At 44.9% G+C, this 24,628-nt stretch overlaps 1 protein-coding gene across 2 annotated transcripts in view; it reads right to left on the bottom strand.

Moving 5' to 3' along the window:
• CCDC18 (coiled-coil domain containing 18) overlaps positions 1 to 24,628 on the bottom strand; it is a 282,822-nt gene that overhangs the window by 223,125 nt on the left and 35,069 nt on the right. For both annotated transcript variants that reach the window (XM_033915992.1, XM_033915991.1), the window contains exons 5-7: positions 19,687 to 19,796; positions 18,210 to 18,338; positions 3,223 to 3,319 (exon numbers count right to left, since the gene is read on the bottom strand). In XM_033915992.1, coding sequence (XP_033771883.1) covers positions 3,223 to 3,319; positions 18,210 to 18,338; positions 19,687 to 19,796 — 336 coding nt within the window. The remainder of the gene's footprint in view (positions 1 to 3,222; positions 3,320 to 18,209; positions 18,339 to 19,686; positions 19,797 to 24,628) is intronic.

A 24,628-nucleotide genomic window follows, 5' to 3' on the forward strand; every position in this document is an offset into this window, starting at 1 on the left:
CATATTTACATCTGTTGTTTAACATGCAAATATTTATTTCACGGATTCCGGTTTACAGCCGCTCTCTGACTCAGATGTTAGGTTTCTTAATGCACCCATCACCCCTAAAGAACTACATAAAGCTATCCACAATCAACGAAATTTTTCGGCTCCAGGGCCGGATGGTTTTACGGCAGAATTTTATAAACTGCTCTCAGGGCAGCTTAGTCCTTTTTTAAGGGACTATTACTCCCAGGTAATCCAGGATGAACATTTCCCTGGAGAAGCGAATGAGGCTTTAATCACGTTGATATTGAAGCCTGGCAAAGACAGTTCTGCTCCCGAGTCCTATCGCCCAATTTCTTTGCTGAATGTAGACATCAAAATTCTGTCCAAAATCTTAGCTGATAGATTAGGGACCCTTCTCCCCGATGTGATTGCATCCACACAAGTCGGCTTTGTATAGGGTAGACAAGCAGTACACAACGTACGTAAAGCATTGATAGCCTTAGCGCACACGCAATTCCATCACACTCCTATGCTTCTACTCAGTTTGGATACGGCACAGGCGTTCGACCAGGTCAACTGGACGTGTTAAATTTAACTCTTTGAAGTGTTAAATTGTATGGGGATATCTGGCTGGTTCGCCTCGGCATTACGCACTTTATATTCCACTCCAACAGCAAGACTACTTGTCAATGACATTATTACTGAACCAATACCTATTGAGAGGGGAACTCGACAGGGCTGTTCCCTGTCACCCCTCTTATTTCTATTGTACCTCGAACCCTTTCTTTGCACAGTATCTCAGGACCCCGACATAGTGTGTGTGGACTTCGGGACTCATTCACTCAAAGTGTTGGCCTTTGCAGATGACCTATTATTTTTGCTAACTGACCCCGCTCACTCTGTTCGATATTTATTGCAAGCGCTTGACGAATTCAAATTTTATTCGGGATTTACGTTGAACTACCAGAAATCTATGGCCCTAGCTAGCCCCCTGACACTACAACAGACCTGGAGCGGTCACTTCCCATTTACGTGGGCTCAGACTTCAATTCGCTATTTGGGGGTACAGATCCCCCGAGACCTTACAAGTTTCAAGTTTAAGTTTATTATAAAATTTGATTAATCGCCTATTCCAAATTCTAGGAATTTTATCTAGAATACAAATAGATAAAAATACAAAATTATGGGAAACATATCTCACAAACAAGAATCTAGACAAGTTAGATCGACAGATACAAACATTCCTGGACAAAATTTAAATCTGTTAAATATAATAACTTATACAAACAATGTCAAAACAAGAGGGAAAATTATTAAGAAATTACAATCGGTGTTTAAAAGCAATTTAAGGTAAAAAACAAGAGGAGGGGAAACAGATGTAGATTATAATGAAATATATGGATAAAGAGAGTCAATAGCATTTCGTTTACTCATTATATGCATCTTTAAAGAGAAAACTCTTAAACGACCCTGTACACCAGCAATATCACCCCATTGCTTCAAGACACCTCACAACATCTACAGAATTGGTCCACTTTTCCCTTATCGGTGGCGGGCCGGGTAGCCCTTTTTAATATGGTGCTCTTTCCCAAATGGTTATATCGCTTTCAAGTTTTACCTCTGCTGCTGTCCCATGCCCATAACATTCATTTAACGAAAGAGCTACAGCGTTTTCTATGGGGTGGTAAGCGACCACGTATGCCCTTGCTACGGATGTATCTGCCCAGGGATAGGGGGGCTATGGTTTATTAAATGTACGTTGGTGTGCTATGGCTTGTCAGATGAGACATATTAATGATTGGTTTAGAGGAACATCTGATTTTTCTGCTACACCACTGGAGTTATCTTTGCTGGCTCCGTTCCATGTGAGCTATTTTCTACATGTGGCGGATCCGAGGATGCGTCCTTTGGTGTCTCACTACCCCATTTTTACGCCGGCCAGAAGGACATGGAGATGGGTCTGTAAAACAGCCAAATTGTCTTCTAGGGTGTCTTTATATTTGCCTATACAGGGCAATGGAGCTTTCCAGCCGGGCATGCAAAATGCCACCTTTCTTAGGTGGCAAGCACAAGGTCTACAATATCTTTTTCGGAGGAGGGGAGCCTGGTCACATTTGCCGAGCTGCAACAAACTTTTGACCTACAGGCTAATGATTTCTTCGCCTATTACCAGATCCGTCACTATGTTCAGTCCCTCCCAGTGGCTGCCCTTACTGAAGTCTGCAGGGAGGCGCTTTCGGAACTCTTCAGCCTTTCAGCACAACAGAGGATTCTTCTACGATTTCATATTGTGGGGATCCAGGATTGCCAACCAAGTACGAATCTGGATATATTAGCGTCAGCGTGGGCTGAGGACTTGCATTGCCAGTTGACTGCTCAACAGTTACAACGGGTCCTGAAGAACATTCAGAAGGTGTCACCCAATATTACTCACTGGGAAATGCAATTGAAAATTGTTCTTAGACTTTACATTCCACCGGAACGTGCAGCCCGGATGGGGATTACTGCGTCACATTTTTGCCCGAAATGCAATCAGGCTCACGCATCTTTGAGTCACATGTTTTGGGCCTGTCCCGCAATCCAACAGTTTTGTAGACATCTTGGCCTATATACCACATCGCTTTGGGGACGATGGCTTCCGCAACCGAGGGCATTATTTGGATTTTATAATATAGCCTCACCCAAACCCAGGGGAATGTCTGCATTTATCTCCAGAGCCCTTTTGATGGGAAAAAAAGCCATCCTCACCAACTGGCTCTCCCGTGATTCCCCATCATATGCACATTGGAGATCCCTAATGATAGTGCACGCAACACTGGAGAGACGCATGGTGGAAGACTTGACTCTTGGCCAGGGTCGCAAATTTTGTCAGGTATGGGAGCACTTCTGGCAGGACCTCACACCGCGTGCTCGCAGTAGACTTTTCAATCTTTAAGATTTTATTCCCACTCTCAGTTGTTGGACTGGCCATGGATTCTTGGGGAGGGGAGGGGAGGGGAGGGGAGATGGGAGGGGAACTGATTATATTGTTGAAAATGTTATTCCTGAATGGTACTACTGTTTGTATTTGCTTCTTACTGCTGGAATAATAAAAATCATTTAAACATAACATGCAAAGATTTCCTGGATGTTATAAAGCACTTTTAACATGGAAATGCCTTTTTTAATTACCACCATAATGAATATAACCACCTAGAAGGCCTAACCTGTACTCATTTAAGAATCCTGTCCTACCTTTTCCAGTTTTTTACCCAGCTTCTCTTTATATTGCTGGAAAGCTTTTGTTAGTTCTTCAGCATTTTTCAAGGCTTCATTTCTTTGCTGCTCTGCTCTTTAAAAAAAAAATTAAAAAATTTAGAATTAATGATAATTTCAAAGGGATTAGAAAAACTGAACAAAAATAGTTAATAGGCATGTTTTACATCATTGCTCTTTTATTTTGAAAAGTCTTTGGAGACCTTTTACTAAAGCTTAGTGCACATTAATGGAATTAGTGCACTCTAAATGCTACAAAGCCCATTTTATACTGAAGATTTAGTAAAAGGAGCCGTTTGTAAACAATTTTAATCTAGTTTACAACATAAATTTTATTTTAAATTTTATAAATTCAATATCTAGCAATTCCCTCTCCTTTCACACTTAAGTCTATCAGGAAGATGGTGGATAGCTACAATTTACTGCCTACCTTGGCTGATTAGGTGCAATTCTGTAACTGGCGCTGTCGAGTGACTGACACGCGATTGGCAGCCACTTTTAAGGCAGCTGCTGACATGGGCGCCAATTACAGAATCCATCTGCCAGTATTTAACTGCCAGGGACATACATGTGGGCAGAATATGGGCATGCAATAGGTGTCAACAAGCATTGCATGCAACTTATAGAATGCTAATCAATTGTACACATTAAGATAGCATACATAGACATGCCAATTTGTACCTCCCACTAGCATGACATAAGTTGGCATGCCAAACTCTCAGTACACCACAGTGGCTCTGTTTTCGTATTCTATGATAGATTAGGTGCCCAGAGGCTGTCATAGAGAAAGGGGAACGAGATGAGACTTGATATACTACCTTTCTGTTGTTACAATTAAAGTGGTTTACATATTATAGACAGGTACTTATTTTGTACCTGGAGTAATGGAGGTACAAGAACTATTATGGCACCTATATCTTGGCATCAAATTATAGAATTGCCTCACTCATGTGTGAATAATGCTAGCTGTCTGTAGAGATGGAACAACAAGCAAAAGGAGAAATTAGGTTCATACCTGCTAATTTACTTTCTTTTAGCTTCTTCAGACCGATAAAGGTTAATCTTACAAGCGAATATATATCTCATCATGACCAGCAGGTGGAGACTGAAACAAAACTGTGGAATAGTACATAAGAGGTACCTTTCCCTATTCCTATCAGTCTGCCGAATAGCCAAGCAGAACTAAGAACTTGAAACAGAAATAAATACTCCGAACAGGAGAAATAACTAACATACCCATATGCTGTTGGAAAATGCAGAGGAGAGATCCCAGAAAGAAAATGTTCCCACAGCACGCCAGCTAAGCCAGTCGAGCCACAGCTGCTTTGATCCAACACAAAATGGTAGCCTTGGAAGCACCGTCCCCCTTACGAGGGCCTGCAAGAAGGACAAAGAGATGATCTGATTTTCTGAGCTCCTGGGTCCTCTGCACAAAAGTGCAAAGAACCCGACAGACATCTAGCTTGCGCAACTTCTTCTGCTCAGAAGATCCTTCCCGACTGCCTAACACCGGGAGGACCACTGCCTGAAAAAGAGAAACCACCTTTGGCAAAAAAGGAAGGAACAGGACTCAGCACTACCCGCTCCCTAGAAACTTCAAGAAGGGAGACCTACAAGAGAGAGCCTGCAGCTCCAAAACATGTCTAGCAGAAGTAATAGCCACCAAGAAGACCGCTTTAAGAGTAACGTCCTTCAATGAGCAGGCGCCCAAAGGCTCAAAAGGAGGGTGCACCAGCCCAGACAAGACCAGATTCAAATCCCAAGAGGGAACTGACGGCCGCACGGGAGCCTTGAATAAGTGGGCCGCCTGCAAGAAGCGAATGACATCAGGAATGGCAGTCAACCGCTGACCTCGTAACAACCCATGAAAGGCCGACAAGGCCGCCAGCTGAACTCGGAGAGAAGACCAAGCCAGGCCCCTGACCAGGCCATCCTGCAAAAATTCAAAGATGGTAGACAGGGAAGCACAAAAAGAGACCACTCCACGCGCCCCACACCAATCCTCAAAGATGCGACAAACCCGCACATAAGCCTGAGATGTGGAAAGTCTCCGGGACCACAAGAGGGTGGAGATCTCTTTATCTGAAGACCCCTTCTTATCTAGGCGTCCCCCTTTCAAGAGCCAAGCCGTAAGACAAAAGGGACCCGGATCGAACATGGGAATGGGACCCTGAGTCAGCAGATCAGGCAAAAGAGGCAGAGGAAGAGGATCTGACCCTAGAAGCCGCACCAGATCCACATACTATAGACGGCGGGGACAAACTAGAATCCCCCAGAACTACCAGGCCCAGGTGACGAACAATGTGGAGAAGAACTCTGCCCACTAATGGCCACGGAGAGAACACATATAATAGCCCCTCCAGTGGCCATGGTTGAACCAGAGCATCCAGGCCCTTGGCCTTTCCATCTCTGCAATTACTAAAGAAGCGGGGTGTTTTGGCGTTGACACTCATGGCCATCAGGTTCATCAGGGGCTGACCCCAAGACTGCACTATCAACTAAAAGGCCACGTGGCTTAGACACCACTCACCTGGATCTAGCTCAGGACGGCTAAGGAAAGGCTGTCTGCACATACTCCACTCCGACTATGTGGGAGGCCGAGATGTCCTGAAGGTGGGACTCTGCCCAGGCCAAGAGCAGAGCCACCTCCTGCGCTACCTGAGTGCTCTGGGTGCCTCCCCGACGAGCGACATAGGTCACCGCCATGGCATTGTCCGACAGAACTAATAGCCAATCTGTCAATCGAATCGGGAACGATTCCGGAGGACTGGAAGGTGGCGAATGTTACGCCGATCTTCAAAAAAGGTTCGAGGGGAGACCCGGGAAACTACAGACCAGTGAGTCTGACCTCGGTACTGGGAAAGATGGTAGAGGTGCTGATAAAGGACCGCATCATTGATCACCTAGACGGACTCAGTCTGATGAGGACCAGTCAGCATGGTTTCAGTAAAGGCATATCTTGTTTGACAAACTTGCTGCACTTCTTCGAGGGAGTAAACAGGCAGATAGACAGTGCAAGGCCAGCCGAAGGGAGACTGTAGGAGCTGTGCCTAGTCCTGAGCACATGGTAGCAGAGTTCTGAGCACATGGCAGAACAGTGAGCGGAGAGTGTGCTAGCAGGAAGAAGCAGAGAGAGGAGCAGAGAAGGCGGTGCTAGCAGGGGAAGAGGCGAGAGCTAACTCCGCCCACCCCTGACATCACCAGCCAAACTCCCCCCATAAAAGGGGACGAGCCAACGGCGCGCAGCCGTTCGGCGCGCAGCGAAGGCGAGCGGCAAAGGCGCTCGCCTTAGCGAGAGCGCCTTTGCGAAGAGCCTTAAGAAGAGCCAAACTACATAAGACAATGATACCTTAGGGCAACAAGCGGATCTCTCAAACACATTATCCCTTCACCCTAATCGTACAGGCTCTCATACTAACTCACAGACAGCAACCCTCTCAGACATCTCAAACTCTCAATCTCTCAGACACCCTTATCTTTCAAGCACTAGATACCCCAATCTTCCAACTCTCAGACACCCTAACTTTCAAAATCTCACACCTGCTCACAGACAGATTTTTCTAATTTTCCTAATTCTCTTCCTTACTGACAGGCAGACCTCAATTACAACTCAGCAATGGCAGGGAGGACAAGAAGCGCGAAGTCTACAATCAAGACCAGTATTTCAGTTGCTATGGGGATCCAGGAAGCGACCACGGACTGCGTACAGAAGGAGGAAGACCCAGGACGGTGGACAGAGGTCTCTGTGCAGACCGAGACCATCCCCCAGCGCTACACTACAGTCTCTACACAGACAGAGGAGGCTGCGCAGCTGGATGGAGATCTCATGCAGGAACTAAGGAGCCTCAGGGAGGAGGTGATACGCCTGAGAAGCATCCGAGAGGACGAGGCCTACATCGACGGAGTCGTCCAGGAGCTGTCCCAAATCACCGAGCAGGCCCATGACAAGTCCATCCTCGAGACACCCAAATCATCAGCTTTGAAACCAACAATTGGGATACAGGAAATGGCTAGCGGCACTGACTCCTGGCAGCTGGTGACCTCCTCCACGGGCAAACATAGGAGATCCCCCACCCCCCCCTTTTTCAATCTCTTCATCTTCTCCTTCTTCTTACAAACAGGGCAGCTATACATCAACCCCTCAACTCGTCCTGCGGAACAGATTCCAGATTCTTCAGGAAGGAACTGCCGATGAGGAACAGGAGCAGGAACAGGAGCAGGCCCAACACCCAGCTCCATCTCCAGGGACAACTGACCGGCTCCCCCCAAAGAAGCGCAGAGTAATAGTCATCGGGGATTCCATGCTGAGGGGCACCGAGGGACCAATTTGCAGACCGGATATGCAATCTAGGGAGGTCTGCTGTCTGCCTGGAGCCAGGATACGAGATGTCACCGCCAGTCTGGATAGACTACTCACGCCCCGAGACAACTTTCCTATGCTTCTTGTCCACATAGGAACCAACGACACTGCCAGGAACACACCGGAGACCATCACCAGAGACTTTGGAGCACTGGGTGAGAGGCTGAAGCAGACAGGAGCGCAGGTGGTTTTATCATCGATCCTCCCAGTTAGAGGCAAGGGAAGAGCCAGAGATGAACGTATCCTGAGGACGAACGAGTGGCTACAGGGATGGTGCCGGGATATGAACTTCGGATTCCTAAACCATGGGGAAGCGCTACAAGGACTTCAGGGACCAGACGGACTCCATCTGACCAGTAGGGGTAAGAACGTCTTCGGACACCGACAAGCCCGCCTGCTTCACAGGGCTTTAAACTAGGTAAGTCGGGGGAGGGTACCCATTCACATATTAGTGCAGAAAGGAATTATCCTGATGAGGTGAGTCGAAACTCCGCTTCCATGTCCAAGGTAAGTACCCACATTGCAAACAGTTCTTTGGGAGTCACACCGACTCGGGTAGGATAAGCCTCACAGGGACTTAGCAAACACAAGATATGGAGGGCCATGTATGTCAATGCACACAGTTTAGGTAACAAAATTCTAGAATTGGAGGCTGAAATAAGGAATGCCGACCTAGATGTGGTGGCAATATCTGAAACTTGGTTCACGGACTCACATGGGTGGGATATGGCTATACCGGGCTACAATCTACTTCGTCAGGACAGAGAGGGCAGGTTAGGAGGGGGGGTAGCTCTATACATTAAAGAGGACATCAAAACCACCAGGATCACAGATGTCAAGTACACCGGGGAGTCCCTCTGGGTAAACCTGGCAAGAGGCAGAGAAAAATGCCTGTATCTAGGTGTGGTTTACAGACCCCCAAGACAACTGGAAGACATGGACGCAGAATTAATTGAAGACATAGAAAATATCACTCTACGAGGAGAAGCTGTACTGCTAGGGGACTTCAATATGCCTGATGCAGACTGGAATTCATTTTCAGCGACAACCAGTAGTAGCAGGAGGCTCTTAACCTCCATAAAGGGAGCACGTCTCAAACAAATGGTAACGGAGCCCACTAGGGCCCAGGCGATCCTCGACCTGGTACTCACCAACGGGGAAAGCGTTTCAGAGGTCTCATTAGGAGATACGCTAGCCTCCAGCGACCATAATATAGTATGGTTCAACCTTAGGAAAGGCTTCCCTAGATCAAACACGAAAACAAAGGTACTCAATTTCCGGGGCACAGACTTCGCACGCATGGGAGATTTCGTCCATCAGACGCTGCAGGACCAAACGGAGACCGATGATGTAGAAGCTAAGTGGTTAACACTGAAATCAACCATACATGAAGCAACTAGCCGCTTCATAAAATCAGTAAATAAACGACAAAGAAACAATAAACCCCAATGGTTCACCGTGGAGATCTCGCACCTCATTAAGGAGAAGAAAAAAGCGTTTCTCTCCTACAAGCGCACGGAGAAAAGAGAGGCAAAAATAGAATATAGGACCAGGTCTACAACGGTCAAAATGGCAGTTAGGGAGGCAAAACTTCGAGTGGAAGAAATTCTGGCAAAAAACATTAAAAAGGGGGACAAATCCTTCTTCAGGTATATTAGTGACAGAAAAAGGAACACAGGCGGGATAGTACGCCTTAGAAGACCGGACGGAAATTACGTGGAAGCAGATTCCGATAAAGCCGAACTACTGAATGAATACTTCTGCTCAGTCTTCACCTGTGAGGCACCGGGACACGGTCCCCAGTTGAAGGCAACACAAAGCACAGAAGACCCGTTTCAGAATTTTGAGTTCACACCAGGTGAAGTTTACAGTGAACTGGCAAGACTCAAGGTGAACAAAGCCATGGGACCAGACAATTTGCACCCAAGAATGCTCAGAGAATTGAGCGATGTCCTGGCGAAACCGTTGGCTGAGCTATTTAATCTCTCCCTAAGTAAGGGGAAAGTTCCCCTGGACTGGAAATTAGCTAATGTCGTTCCTCTGCATAAAAAGGGCTGCAGGGCAGAGGCTGCGAATTATAGACCGGTGAGTCTCACATCAATAGTGTGCAAACTCATGGAAACACTAATTAAAAGCAAATTGGACACGATCTTGAATGAAGGGAATCTTCGGGATCCCAGTCAGCATGGATTCACCAAGGGTAGGTCCTGCCAATCCAATCTCATCAGCTTCTTTGACTGGGTAACAAGAAAGTTGGACTTGGGAGAGTCTTTGGACGTCGTGTACCTGGACTTCAGGAAAGCTTTTGACAGTGTCCCACACCGCAGGCTGCTAAGCAAGATGGAATCGATGTGGTTAGGAGAGACACTAACTGCATGGGTCAATGATTGGCTGAGTGGCAGACTTCAGAGGGTGGTGGTTAATGGTACCCTCTCTAAAACATTGGAGGTGACCAGTGGAGTGCCGCAGGGCTCGGTCCTGGGTCCACTCCTTTTCAACATATTCATAGGGGATCTGACTCAAGGGCTTCAAGGTAAAATAACACTATTCGCCGATGACGCCAAACTATGTAATATAGTAAGTGAATGCAGTTTACAGAATTATATGGCGCAGGACCTGCTTACATTGGAAAGTTGGTCCTCAACCTGGCAGCTAGGCTTCAATGCTAAGAAATGTAAGGTCATGCACCTCGGAAGCGGAAATCCATGCAGGACGTACTTCTTGAACGGAGAAACTTTAACTAGGACTTCAGCAGAACGAGATTTAGGAGTAATCATCAGTGCAGACATGAAAACTGCCAATCAAGTGAGAAGGCTTCATCTAAGGCAAGGCAGATATTGGGTTGTATCAATAGAAGTTTCGTCAGCCGAAAGCCTGAAGTCATAATGCCGTTGTACAGGGTCTTGGTGAGACCTCATCTGGAGTACTGTGTACAATTCTGGAGGCCACATTACAGTAAAGATGTGCGCAGAATTGAATCGGTTCAACGGACGGCCACCAGGATGATCTCGGGGCTCAAGGGTCTCTCATACGAAGAGAGACTGAACAAATTGCAGCTCTACACTCTTGAGGAACGTAGGAAGAGGGGGAGACATGATCGAAACATTTAAGTACCTCACGGGACGTGTCGAAGTGGAAGATGATATTTTCTTTCTCAAGGGACCCTCGGCCACAAGAGGGCACCCGCTCAAACTCAGCGGCGGAAAATTTCATGGCGACACCAGAAAGTATTTCTTCACAGAGAGAGTGGTTGATCATTGGAACAAGCTTCCAGTGCAGGTGATCGAGGCAGACAGCGTGCCAGACTTTAAGAATAAATGGGATACCCATGTGGGATCCCTACGAGGGTCAAGATAAGGAAATTGGGTCATTAGGGCATAGACAGGGGGTGGGTAAGCAGAGTGGGCAGACTTGATGGGCTGTAGCCCTTTTCTGCCGTCATCTTCTATGTTTCTATGTTTCTATAGACAAGGGCGACCCGGTCGACATTGCGTATCTGGACTTTCAGAAGGCATTCGACAAGGTTCTGCATGAACGACTACTTCGAAAAATTGAGAACCATGGAATCGAGGGGGAAATACTCACGTGGATTAAAAACTGGCTGGAGCATAGAAAACAGAGAGTGGGGGTAAATGGACAATACTCAGACTGGAAGAGCATCACTAGTGGGGTGCCGCAGGGCTCAGTGCTTGGACCCATGCTCTTCAACATCTTTATAAACAATATGGACATTGGTACGACGAGTGAGGTGATTAAATTTGCGGACAATATGAAGCTATTCAGAGTAGTGAAGATGCAGGGGGATTGCGAAGATTTGCAACGTGACATAATCAGGCTCAAGGAATGGGCATCGACACGGCAGATGAGGTTCAACGTGGATAAATGTAAAGTGATGCATGTCAGTATCAAAAATCTCATGCACGAATACAGGATGTCTGGGGCGGTACTTGGAGAGACCTCCCAGGAAAGGGAATTGGGAGTTCTGATCGACTTGTTGATGAAGCCGTCCACAAAATGTGCAGCGGCGGCGAAAGGGCAAACAGAATGCTAGGAATGATAAAGAAAGGGATCACGAATAGATCAGAGAAGGTTATCATGCCGCTGTACCAGGCCATGATGCGCCCTCACCTGGAGTACTGCATACAGCACTGGTCACTGTACATGAAGAAGGACACGGTACTACTCGAAAGCCACTAAGATGGTCAAGGGGTTGTAGGAGATGCTGTACAGTGAAAGATTAGAGAAACTGGGCCTCTTCTCCCTCAGAGGAGATTGAGAGGGGACATGATCGAAACATTCATGGTACTGAAGGGGATAGATAGACTTAGTAGATAAGGACATGTTGTTCACCCTCTCCAAGGTAGGGAGAATAAGAGGGCACTCTCTAAAGTTGAAAGGGGATAGATTCCATACAAGCATATGGAAGTTCTTCTTCACCCAGAGAGTGGTAGAAAACTGGAATGCTTTTCCGGAGTCTGTCATAGGGGAAAACACCCTCCAAGGATTGAAGACAAAGATAGACTTATCGGACATGATCTTGGCCCACTTGGGGAAAGATTTGTGCAGCCGGGCACCCACCGGAAGCAAAGGGAACACCGGCAAAGAGTCATTGGGCAGGATGGGCAGCGGGGGAATTGTCAGAGGGATTCCCATCCTCCTGATGCCTCCCCCCCACCAAAAGGACTGTATGCGCTGATAAAAACGACTCCTGGAAAACCCTGAAGCTTGGAAAGTAGCAGCTCCACGCCCAGGGTGGTATGTGCAAAACTCCTGCAGATGCCCACGGGCAGTGCCACTACGAGATGCCAGGTGGGCACGGTCCTCAGGCAGGCGGGGCAATTTAGAGTCCGTCAGAGTCTGAACCAATTTATCTAAATCCTCTCCAAATAAAAAAGACCCCCGAAAAGGAAATTTAGTAAGCTTAGTTTGGGACGCGGCAACCGCCAAACCAAGCGCGAAATCACACGGTGTGTCGTGCGGCCACTCCAAACCCATAGACTTGGCAGACGTCCGCACCAAGTCAGAGAGAGAGCATCTGAGATGAATGAGGCATCCATCTCAACTTTGCCATCTCCTGATCCACCAAGGACCAGTCATCAGACTCACGATCCAGGACACGCTCGGCCCACCGAAACACAGCGTGAGCCACCAGCCCCCCACAAATAGCCGCCTGGACCCCCAAGGCAGAGACATCAAAATTCTGTTCAACAATGGTCTCCAAATTACGCTCCTCAGAGCCACGTAAGGCAGAACCGCCCTCAACAGGCACGGTATGCCACTTAGCAATCACTGAGACCACCGCGTCCACCACTGGCGACTTCAAAGTAGCCCTATCCCCCTCCAGGATGGAATACAAACAAGCCATGGTGCGCACCAACTGAAATGGCGTCTCCGGCATATTCCACTGTGCCAGTACGAGATCCCGAATATCCTGATTCATAGGAAGAGAGCGGGAAACAGCACAGATCCCCCCTTAGAAAAGGGTCCCCCCCACATGTGGGTCTCCGGTGGCGCTTCTTCAAAATGCAGCACTAAGGAAACCTGCTGAATCATGGTAGCTCATCCCTCTGAAAAAGGCGCACCACAGATGCCTCTTCGCCAGAAGGCAGGAAACCCGCTGCCCCGCTGCCAGTGGCCATCCCCTCAAGAGGATCCTGGAATTCCTCAAAAGGGTCCAGGTCCTCATCCAGGCCAACACGCTCCTCTGATCACCAATCCGCAACCCAAGCCACCCGCAGTCGCTTGGACGAGGGAGAAAGAAGAGGGGATGCCAAAGGAGAAGAGGGAGGCAAAGCCACAGGGGGCACGTGGGACCCCCAGCCACCTGAAAATAGGCTCTGCTCAAAGAAAAATGTAAATCAGGGGAAAAAACCCCAGGGGGTCCCATGGGACTCCCTGCCACAGCTGGGGACCCAGCTGAAACCTGCCCCTATTTTTCCAATACAGGGGGAAGGTTATCTGAGGTTGCAGACAAAATGGAGGGGCCTGTCTGTTAAAATGGCAAAGTTCCCACAAAAAATAACCCTTCCAGGGCCTGTAGCGGCTGGGAAGCCTGAACTGTCCCAGCCACTAAAGTAAGCAAGCCGGCATCAGCTGTTAACAAAAATCAGCTGAGAGGGGCAGTGGGGGAAGACCGGGCTTCCCCACTGCTCCTTGCCAACTCGTGAGGCACTAAGGCCGGGGAGCCCTGAACACCTGCAGCCTCTGCCGACGGAGCTCCACGACTGCACTGGCCCGAACAGCTGTTTTCAGGCCGGCCCAAGTGCCTTGCGTCTGGACCAAATTGTGCACCACTTCCCCTGAGAAGTACTCAATTGGTCCATACGCGACCTAGCTAGAATAAAAGTGCCGGTTAGTCAAAAAAATACAGTGATTTACAGCATATCTAAAGGGAAAGCAATCCTTCAGACCAGCACTATCTCAGGATTTTTTTTTTTTTTTACAGAACAGATTCCACTGGTTCTCAAAGCAGCATGTCTTGCTTGACTTAGGGGGCAAAGCTTATTGCTGAGGCACCTCAAAAAAAATGTTGGGGAAGTAGAGGAAACGGGAGGAGGGAATAATCACAAGACTCGCCGGGTTTGACACCCCCGAGGTCGGGCGGACCCCCCCCCCAAACAGGGGCCACCCAAGCTCAATCCGGCACAAAAACGGGGACTAGGATCCCTAAACAAATTCCAACAGCCCTACCAAGGGAGATGGATACAGCTCACTCACACCTACTGAAGACTGAAAGAAGACTGATAGGAATAGGGGAAGGTACCTATTCCATAGTTTTGTTTCAGTCTTCACCTGCTGGTCATGATGAGATATATACCTGCTTGTAAGATTAACCTATACCTGGAGAGTGCTAAACAAAAAGAAAGTGAAGAACAAACGCCCAAGGAAACAAGCAAAAAAGCAGTTACTTAACATAACAGGTGTTATCCAGAGACAGCAAGCAAATGTTCTCACATGTGGGCGACGTTATCGACGGAGTCCCGGCACGGACAGTGAAAAAGTGCACTGGCACTTTAAGAATTCAAAGCTTTAATACTGCCCGCACCGCGCATGTGCTAGTGCCTTCCCGCCTGATGCCAGCTTGCAAGGTCGTCAGTTCTGTGCCCAAGCAAAGAAGCCAACTATGGGAGGTGGATGGGATGTCAGAGTAACTGTGTTTTATCCTAGCACAAGCATGTGATGCTATAAAACTTGCATATGCTAAATTGCACCCAAACATAACCATTTTCTCTGTCCAGAGATTGAAAATGAAACCGAAAGATATGAATGTGACCTGTATAGAATGCAGAGCAGGAACAGGTCTAGAATTATAATTTTATCTATTATAATTTGGGTATTGTGCACTGATATTTGAACATAGAACCCTCTAACTTTAGACCCTGTACTGAAACCCTCGGTCCAGAAACACTGTTTAAGATAAACTGGAGTAAATTAAAAACATCCTAAAAAGGATGTAGTGGCCTCCTCCTCCCCCACAGCCACTCTCAAACCTCCAGATTCCTTTAGAATAAAAAAGAGGATGGAGTAAAGGGTGTTGTAATGTTTCATGGACATTATCCACATTACATTAGTTTCTTTTATTCTGCCAATACCTTGCGGTTCTAGGCAGATTACAAAAGAAAGATTCTGGTCATTTCCAGAAGATTACAGGGAAGCTATTGGTTGTAAGAATAGGAGAAACACATGTAGGGAAAGATACTTCAAAGTAATTGTATGAGCCTCCTGGAAAGTACTAAGAACATAAGAACATAAGAAATGCCTCCGCTGGGTCAGACCTGAGGTCCATTGTGCCCAGCAGTCCGCTCACGTGGCGGCCCATCAGGTCCAGGAACTGTGTAATCTTTTATCTATACCCCTCCATCCCCTTTTCCAGCAGGAAATTGTCCAATCCTTTCTTAAACCCCAGTACCGTTCGCTGCCCTATAACGTCCTCTGGAAGCGCATTCCAGGTGTCCACCATACGTTGGGTAAAGAAGAACTTCCTAGCATTCGTTTTGAATCTGTCCCCTTTCAACTTTTCCGAATGCCCTCTTGTTTTTTTATTTTCTGAAAGTTTGAAGAATCTGTCCCTCTCTACTATCTCTATGCCCTTCATGATCTTGTAAGTCTCTATCATATCCCCTCTAAGTCTTCTCTTCTCCAGGGAAAAGAGACCCAGTTTCTCCAATCTCTCAGCGTATGAACTGTATGAACATTGATGATACTGTGGAAGGCATGCTTCAGTAAAAAAAAAAAAAAAAAACTGGTTGATCCCGCTTAGAATATAAGGCAGAGAGCCATTCTGCTTCAATGGTTAATATAGAGAAAGAGAATGTCCATTGATAGTGCATAAGCACAAAAAAAAAAAAACAACCAACAGTGCTTGTCTTCTCTTTCTTTTCTTCTTCTTACTTTTTTTTTTAAAACATGGTAAGGAATCTAACTTAACAGGCTCTACAACCATGTTAGATTCTGCCACGTCTTTGCATGTTTGTATCCAGACAACAGGAAAAAGACCACCCATGATGAATTCCAGAAGTAGTATTGAAAGGCGATTGCAATGTGGACGATTCTGATTAATCCTGGTTAGAGGATAAAACAGAGAACCATTCAGCTTCATTGGTTAATATGGAGAAAGAGAATGTCCAATTGATAGTGTATAAGTACAAAGTCAGACACTGCTTCTCTTCTTATTCTTTGCTGTTTGTTTTTTTTTCTTTTTTTAATAAAAAGCTTTTGGTGCCCCGTATGAAAAACCTTCAATACCTCGATGCAGAGCCTTGATGTAAAGAAGAATATCAATATTTTGCGATGATGTTTAGATGAATGACGATTCTTTGATGAATTGACTCGATGACTCAAGGATGATCTTCAATGCGTCGATGCAATCTCAATGAGATGAAGTACGTCGATGCCTCGATGCAGAATTTTTTTTTGACGTGCAGACATATAATCTCCAACGTTTGGATCAGGAGTGTCAGTGTCCTCTGGATACAGACTGATGCTCTGAAGATGAACGTCGACAATGACGTGAAGAACAGAGGCTGAAATGGGACAAATGTTTTCGGTACCACTCTGATGAAACTCAAACAGAAACTGATGGTCTGTCAAGAGTAAGCAGGTCATAGTCGATGAGAATGATGCGAACTAATATCCTGCACTGATACCCGAGACTGAGCGGGTATCAATGGTGCTGTAGGGTGTTGAGGGGTAGAAGACCTCAAAGAGGATGCACGCCCAACAGGAGACACAACCTGCACAGAAGGAGACTCCAGTGTTGACGTGGAGTTATTCCTCGACAATGTATCCTGAGCAGGTATCCTCGATGTACATACTGCATAATGGTTCAATGATCATCGATGCTATGATGTAAGAAGAACTTGGAGAAGTACCATTGCTGAATATGCTATACTTAGCATGGATTGGTACCAACGCAAATCGATGTATGAAGAGGAGGCACTGCATTTCAAAACAATAACCTGTACCAATGTTCATTGATGAAAAGGAGGCACCATGACCACATAACATCAAGTGGTAATGAAGATGCCACAGGCATTGAAACGTAAATGCCTGAAAAGGCAATGCACTTCAAAAATGACAATCTGTATCACCCAGAAAGCCAAGCATCAAATTGACTCAATGCTTAATTAGCAGGGTACTGTCCACTGTGATGCATCTGCATCGATGTGGTAGAAACATTGGTTACAGAAAGGCATGCATCAACTAGACTCAATGCTAATATGCCACCAATACAAGTAGATGGAGGTATCGATGTATACCGGTACCGGCAAGTCCCAGTCATTGAAAGTCTGACTCTAGACATATATGTTGAAATAAAGAAACAAAAGAAGAAAATTTGACATTAATCAAGAATATTTATCTTTTAATCTACAACTGGAGAGAAACAAGGCCGAAAATCCATAGATATGGTATAAAGTAAGGATGGAACTAGTGAGGGCCGTTGAAGATCAAAAGAAGGGCCATTGAACTTCGAAATAATTTTTTTTTTTTTTCAAGGAAGCCCAAAATTTCTTTCTACTAATCTTCTTTACTGATTTTCTAAAGAAAAGTAAAGAAGAAACTTGAAATACTTAAAAAAAGAAAAGATTGTTAAAATATTTAAATGGGAAGGCAACTTGATGGAGAAACAAGAGATACGTCTTCTTCACTCTGTGGAAAACAAAAAACTAAAGACATTGTAAGCTGGCGTTGGGCGGGAAAGGCACTTGCGCACGTGCGGTGCAGGCAGTATTAAAGCTTTGAATTTTTAAAGTGCTAGTGTACTTTTTCACTGTTCGTGCCAGGGCTTCGTGGATGACAATTGCCCACATGTGAGAATATGCTGCCTGCTTGTCCTAGGATAAAAGAAAGTAAGAAACAAGTTCTAAAAACAACCACTTTTTATTCTAAATGGTCAACACTGGTGCAACAGGGAGGTATGACTGAAAAGTTAGACAAAGCACCCTTGTTTTATCTTGGATAGTGCCAAGATAAAATTGAGATACGGCACTTATCCATGTAGAAGCTGCTGCTATATACATGTGCTTTTCAATATCAGGCCAACTGTTTTTTTTAATCTAAAATGAAACAAACTTTGAATATCACTTATCATATTAAATCTAGTCACCTCTTTCCTCGCTTTTTTTGTTCCAATAATTCAGCTTTCAGATTTTTATACTCATCTTTAAAGATCTGCACAAAGTGTTCCTTTGATGATACCAGCTTTTGACTTTCTTCCAAGCGAACTTCTGCATCTCTATGAAAATGTATTTTCAGATGTTAAGTAACATTTACCAAAAAGACAGACTATAAAATGTTTTGACCTCTGTCAATATGATTCTGATGAACCTGTCTTAAATGAAAATGTATTTATAGCAATCTTTTTAAAATCAAGTTTAATTAATAAGAGCTAGATCCACAGAATATCCTCCTAGGAAAATTCCATGGGAAAAAATTTTAATACTGTGCAAAATTTTGGGAAATTCTGCACACAATATTTTGAAACTCTGCAAAATTCAGCATCCTTTAATTGCAATGTTTTTATGATGAATTCCCCCATCAAAGGCATGACTTCTCTTCATCCCAGGCTTGACAAACCTTAACTTTCTCTCTCTTCAGGCTCGTTTCCCCAGCAATCTCTCTATTCCCCCTATTTACCTTGAACCCTTTTCTATTCTTGATCTCCCTTCCTCTCAGCATATTCAATCACCAGCTTTCATTCTCTCTGACAACCCCCCCAACAGAAGCAACACTTAACTGCTTCAGCCATCATAGAAATAAATGGCTGACAATCTGAATAGGAAAGAAAGCAAAACAAAAGTTAAGGCAAAGCCAGCAGAAAGAATACCCTGAAGAATAGGAACTGTACTCATTAGAGCTGAAGCACATCCCCATATAGTTTACCAGAGTCAGCAGAGGAAGAATAAATGTGATTGAAAAAGCTTCTCTTTGAGACAGATACTTCTCCATAAGGCAGCAGCAAATACCAGAACATTTTCTCCACAGAAATGGGAACCACATTCTATTTTTTTGTTTTGTTTTTTATTTGAGAAAAGAAATCTAGTGGGAGTGGAGATGGAAGGGGAGAGACCTGGCACCACTAGGTGTGCTTCATAGAAAAGGCTAAAACCAAGCCTTTCCCCTAAGCTCAACTGAACTAAAAAAAAACAAACCAAAATATAAAAGGAGCGAGCATCCAAAGAAGAGACCAGCAACAGTAGAGAACTGTCTACCACCTGTTAGAGATACAGAAATATTGATTAAATCAACTGTTCACCATCCTATATGGCAGAACTAAATTTGGCTTTCTCTAGCACCACCTGCTGGCAGATGGGCATAACCCACACCTTATGGACTGATCTGTTGTTAATGCTAAGAAATAAGGTGTAGCTGTAGTTAACTTTTTTATTGGAGACAGAGGCAATCCTTGCATAGATTTAAGCAGCTATACTCTCTTTATCAGATCTGAATACATCCTCTTTGTTGACAGAAAGCAAGAATGCATATAAACTATATTTTGAATCACAATAGCTCCTTTTTTACGCTAAAGAAAGTTAAACTGGAAATTTTACAAAAAATTAAAAATCATAAGATATATTCCCTACCTCAAAGCATTACCTTGAGCATCAACTTCAGCTTCCAAATTTATAATCTGTTCTTCAAGTTGAGGTATACTGGATGCATGAGTGCCTAAAGCAGATTCATAAAAGTAAACCTAGAAAAGGAAAAATATTTGTTACCTTACATGTGGCACAAATGCCATGGGTCCCACCGAGTGAATCCCTTTCTTTTTAGCTATAATATTAATACTCCCAAGAGTTATTGTGAGCAGGCTCGAACTGGAGTTTGGTGTGGAAAGTAACATAAGTGAGGCTGCAGTGAATAGATCTAAGACAGAATTCACAGGAGGAATGGCTACAGTGAAAAATGCCAGTCTCCTAAGTGTTTATCTGAGCTATTCAGAGAAGTATGGAAACCCATCTGTGAGATAGTCCAGCCCATGAGGAGAATTAGAACTACAGGTAAAAGGAGATCCTCTCAACACACATGGTACAGACAATCCACATGTGGTACAAACAAATTTTCTAGGTAGTATCTTCTAAGTAAGAGGTGTACAAGTAGAGAATGAGTCTAAAGATCCCTTCCTTAGCTAAAAAATGCCACATGCTTTAAAATCTTAGAGCTTTATCTGAACTCTGAATAAGATGTATCAAGACTGATCTGTTGAAATAGGAGTTCTAGGATCCCAAAGTTCCACATTAAGCCCATCCTAGAAAAGGTTTCAAGGAAGAGGGATCTGTGAATATGAAAAATGGGAATGTCAAATGGACTCCCTTATTGCTTAGGACAAAATCAGTCTATACTCAAATTCTGCCTTGCAGCAGCTTGTATATACTTTGCCTGTCAATAAAAGCAATGCAAATTTTGGAAACAGAGTTGCCTCCAGTCATTTCAGGCTTTGACAAAAATAATTCCATGTCACGGAAAGTACTTGGTCACTCTTGCTTGTGAGTGCTCATAGTTTTCATAAATTAATTTTATTGTTGCATTTTAAAAATTACTTTATTATGTTGTTTTTTAAAATTATTTTTATTGCAGTATTCAACCATACTTTAAAAGCAGTGCTTTTCAATCCCACTTCTGGAAGCACATCTAGCCAAATGGGTTTTCATGATTATCTCAGTATAATGCATGAGATACATTGCAGGTCGATGATATGCACATTCATTGATAATCCTGAAAACCTAAAAAGGGGGTATAATTTTTTATTGTACTTAAAGAAATGGAAAAAAAATTATTATTATTTTTTTAATTGTGCTCATATCCAGTGAAGGCACCAGCCTCACAAATGGTCAGAGAAAACTCAGCTCTTTTTCACCATATTTTTAATCACTGCACAACATTTACTCCCCCCACCACTTTCACTAATCTGCAGTAGAGGTTTCTACCACAGCCCAGAGCGCTAAATGCTCCAACGCTGCTCCAATGCTCAGAAAATTCTTATGAGCATCAGAGCATTTAGCACACTGGGCTGCGGTAGAAACCTCTACTGCAGCTTAGTAAGAGGAGGGTTAATTTAATTCAAAGGCATAATAAACACACAATCACTGGTTCATCTAGGGCAGATATGTCAAACTCTGGCCAGCGGGCCAGATTTGGCCCTCGGTGAGTTAAAAATTGGCCCGCCAGACATTTTCAACTTTATACTCAATCTGGCCCGCCAGCACAAATGCTGCTGCTGCTCCTCTTCATTCACGTCTGCCTTCGCCTGGTCTCCTCTTCAGAGCAGCCTGCTGAGGATTGCTGGCCAGATGTAGCGAACCTCGCAGGCCGTTGTCAACCTCGGTAGCATGTTCCCTCTGATGCGATCCCGTATGTCAGAGAAGGAGTGGGATCGCGTCAGAGGGAACGTGCTACCGAGGTCGACAGAGGCCCACGAGGTTCGCTAAAGCAGGCCAACGATCCTCAGCAGGCTTCTCTGAAGAGGAGACCAGGCGTAGGCAGACACGTGTGAAGAGCAGTAGCAGCCGCTGCCAGCTGGCCAGAGGAGACCAGGAAGCCGGGATGGAGGGAGGGTTGAAACGACACGCCAAATATGAAGGTGAGACAGGGAAGAAGGGGGGAAAACATGCAGGCCTTCAGGATGGGGGCGGGCCCTAGTGTAGAAGTACCCAGAGGGAGAGAAGGAGGGGTCCAGACGTGCATGTGCTGGACTGAGGAGGAGTGAGGGGAGAATAAGGATACAGACATTTAGGGACACAAATGGGGATACTGCAGGGAACAGAGTGACCAAGAAAATGCTAGATCAGGGGTGGGCAAAGGGAAAAAGAATGGCAAAGGGAGATCATAAGCATGGAGAGAGGGAGTAAGGACACAGAGTGGATACTGGACATGTGGGAGAGGAAAGCAGGGAGGAAAGGGGAAGATGCTCAATGGAGAGGGGCAAGAGAGGAAATGCTGAACAAAGGAAGGGAGGGATAGAAAGAGAGGCTAAAAAGAAAGGGAATATGTTTGTTTGGAGGGAGAATGGGGTAGAGTGGAAAAGAAATAAAACAAAGGAGAGGGAGAGAGATGGTGGGCAATGGGATGGAGGGAGGGAGGGAAGGACAGAAAGAGAGAGAAGTTGTACACAAGGGATGGTGTGGAGGAGGGATAGAGTTACTGGATAGGAGGGTAGTTGGGATGAGAAATGGAGAAATGGTGGACCCTGGGGTGGTGGAGAAGGAGGGAGAGATGCTGGATTAAAGGGTAGTTGAGAAACGTACAGATGGTAGATCTGGGGATGGTGGGGTCCATTGCTGCAGCTGCAAATATGGACACGAATAAACGGAAAGATGCCAGACCTCCGGGGGAGGGAAGGGAAACGGAAGGGGAGGACAGAGATGGAAGATGGATGGTTAGCACGGTGAAAGAAGAAAACGACAAATGGGCAGGAGAACCTGGCAAGCAAGTTATCAGAAGACAAACAGAGCTTGGGACCAGTTATCAGAAGACAAACAGAGCCTGGGACAATATTTATTTTGTTTACACCACAGAGCCGGTGTGGGATTGGAGACGTTGTAACCCTACATTTCTGCTAAGTCTAAGTCTTAGTCACTTAGGGGTCCTTTTATTAAGGTGCGCATTTAGCGCATGCTAAATCGGTTAGCTTACATTAATAAAAGGACCCCTAAGTATCTTAATTAAAAATTTGGCCCGTGACTTAGCCTTTTTTTCAGATTTCAGCCCTTTATGTGATTGAGTTCGACACCCCTGATCTAGGGTGTGAAAAAAATGCATCTTTTTAGTGCAAAGGGAATTCCAACATTGATAAATCTCTAGAACTTGTTTTTCTTTCAGTCAGTGCTGGAATTCCCTTTGCACTAAAAAGATGCATTTTTTTCACACCCTAGATCAGGAGTAGGCACTTCCGGTCCTCGAGAGCCAGAGCCAGGTCAGGATTTCAGGATATCCACAATGAATATATATGAGATGGATTTGCATGCACTGCCTCCTTGAGATGCAAATCTATCTCATGCATATTGATTGTGGATATCCTGAAACCCTGACCTGGCTCCGGCTCTCGAGGACCGGAATTGCCTACCCCTGTCCTAGATGAACCAGTGTTGTGGTTTGTTATGATTTTTGAATTAAATTAAATGATGTTTGCAGTGATTAAAAATATGGTGAAAAAGTTAATAATTTTTCTGACCTTTTGTGAGGCTTGTGCCTTCACCGGATATAAGCACAATTTAATTTAAAAAAAAGTTTTCATTTCTTTAAGTACAATAAAAAAAAGAGTAGTGTTTTGAGAGGTTAGGTACATTTTTTTTGGTCATCTGGTTGTTTCCTCTTAGATTTTTTTTGCTTCTCCTGTTTTAGAGAGTGATCGACCGTCGGCTCCGGGCGGCTTTCCCGCAGAGGAGAGAATCCTGCATTCACCGTGGACCTCATCTGGGGCAGCCTCCTTGGAGCGGCTGGGGCACGGGCAGTGTGTCTGGGAGGGAATGCATGGATGGGAGAACATCGCAGGGGAGGAGACATAGGCATCCTGGGACTGTCGGCCAGAAGAAGCCCTTTCTGGATACGTCAATCGCTCCTCCTAAACTTACTTGCTCCACTTCATCACTGACGCTGACCCATTCTGCTTCTATTCCTTTCTCTCATCTCTTCTACCTTCCAAAGTATTTAGATCAATGCTGTCTTTTTAAAATGTTTATTTTATTTTTATTTTTCCTCTAACTCTACTTTTCACTTCACTATTACCCTCCAGGTACTTTAGTTAGATTGTGAGCCTTCGGGACAGTAAGGGAATTTTCCAAGTACCTTTCTTATTTCTAATCTTAATGTATATTTTCTGTAAACCGCTTAGAACCTAACGGATGTAGCGGTATATAAGAAATAAATTACATTACATTACATTACATTACATAACTACATAGCAGCATATAAAGCAGTGGCAGAACCAGCCTCATTTCCTAAACTCCACCCCCACCCCTCAAGATGCAGAATGGGGGAAAAGCCTTCATAGATTAAGTTCTATAGGAGAAATACAATTAGAATCAGTTTTGCCTTTTATACATTTCAAGCAAATGTAAACATGTATTTTTAGAAGCAGAGAGGATAGATTATAAAAGCACATGCTTTTTACATGTTGCAAAAATGCATGCTCTGCAAAAGCAACATATACTTTCCCAGCAATGAAAAGTAAGCATAATCAATGTTATCCCAATAGCTAGGCCAGCTCAGGAGAAAGAGAAAGAAAGGGAGAGAAGTTGTCAGGGCTTTCCTGCCTTTTTATCTGGCCACTTTTCGGATTTATTAACTACCTTTTCCATGAAGATATTCACCCAAAGTGGTTTATAATACATTGAATAGTAATCAGATACTCTTAGGTATTTCCCTTCTCTGTCCCTGTAGGCTCACAATCTAACTGTGGTACCTTGCCCAGAGTCACAAGGAGCAGGCTGGGATTGAACTAGCAACCTCAGGGTTCTGGGGTAGCAGCTCTAACCACTAGGCCACACTTTTCAAGTGATAGCTGGCAACATCCTTCTCATATCAAGC

Source organism: Geotrypetes seraphini, chromosome 12, assembly GCF_902459505.1.
Source record: "Geotrypetes seraphini chromosome 12, aGeoSer1.1, whole genome shotgun sequence".
NCBI lineage: Eukaryota > Metazoa > Chordata > Amphibia > Gymnophiona > Dermophiidae > Geotrypetes > Geotrypetes seraphini.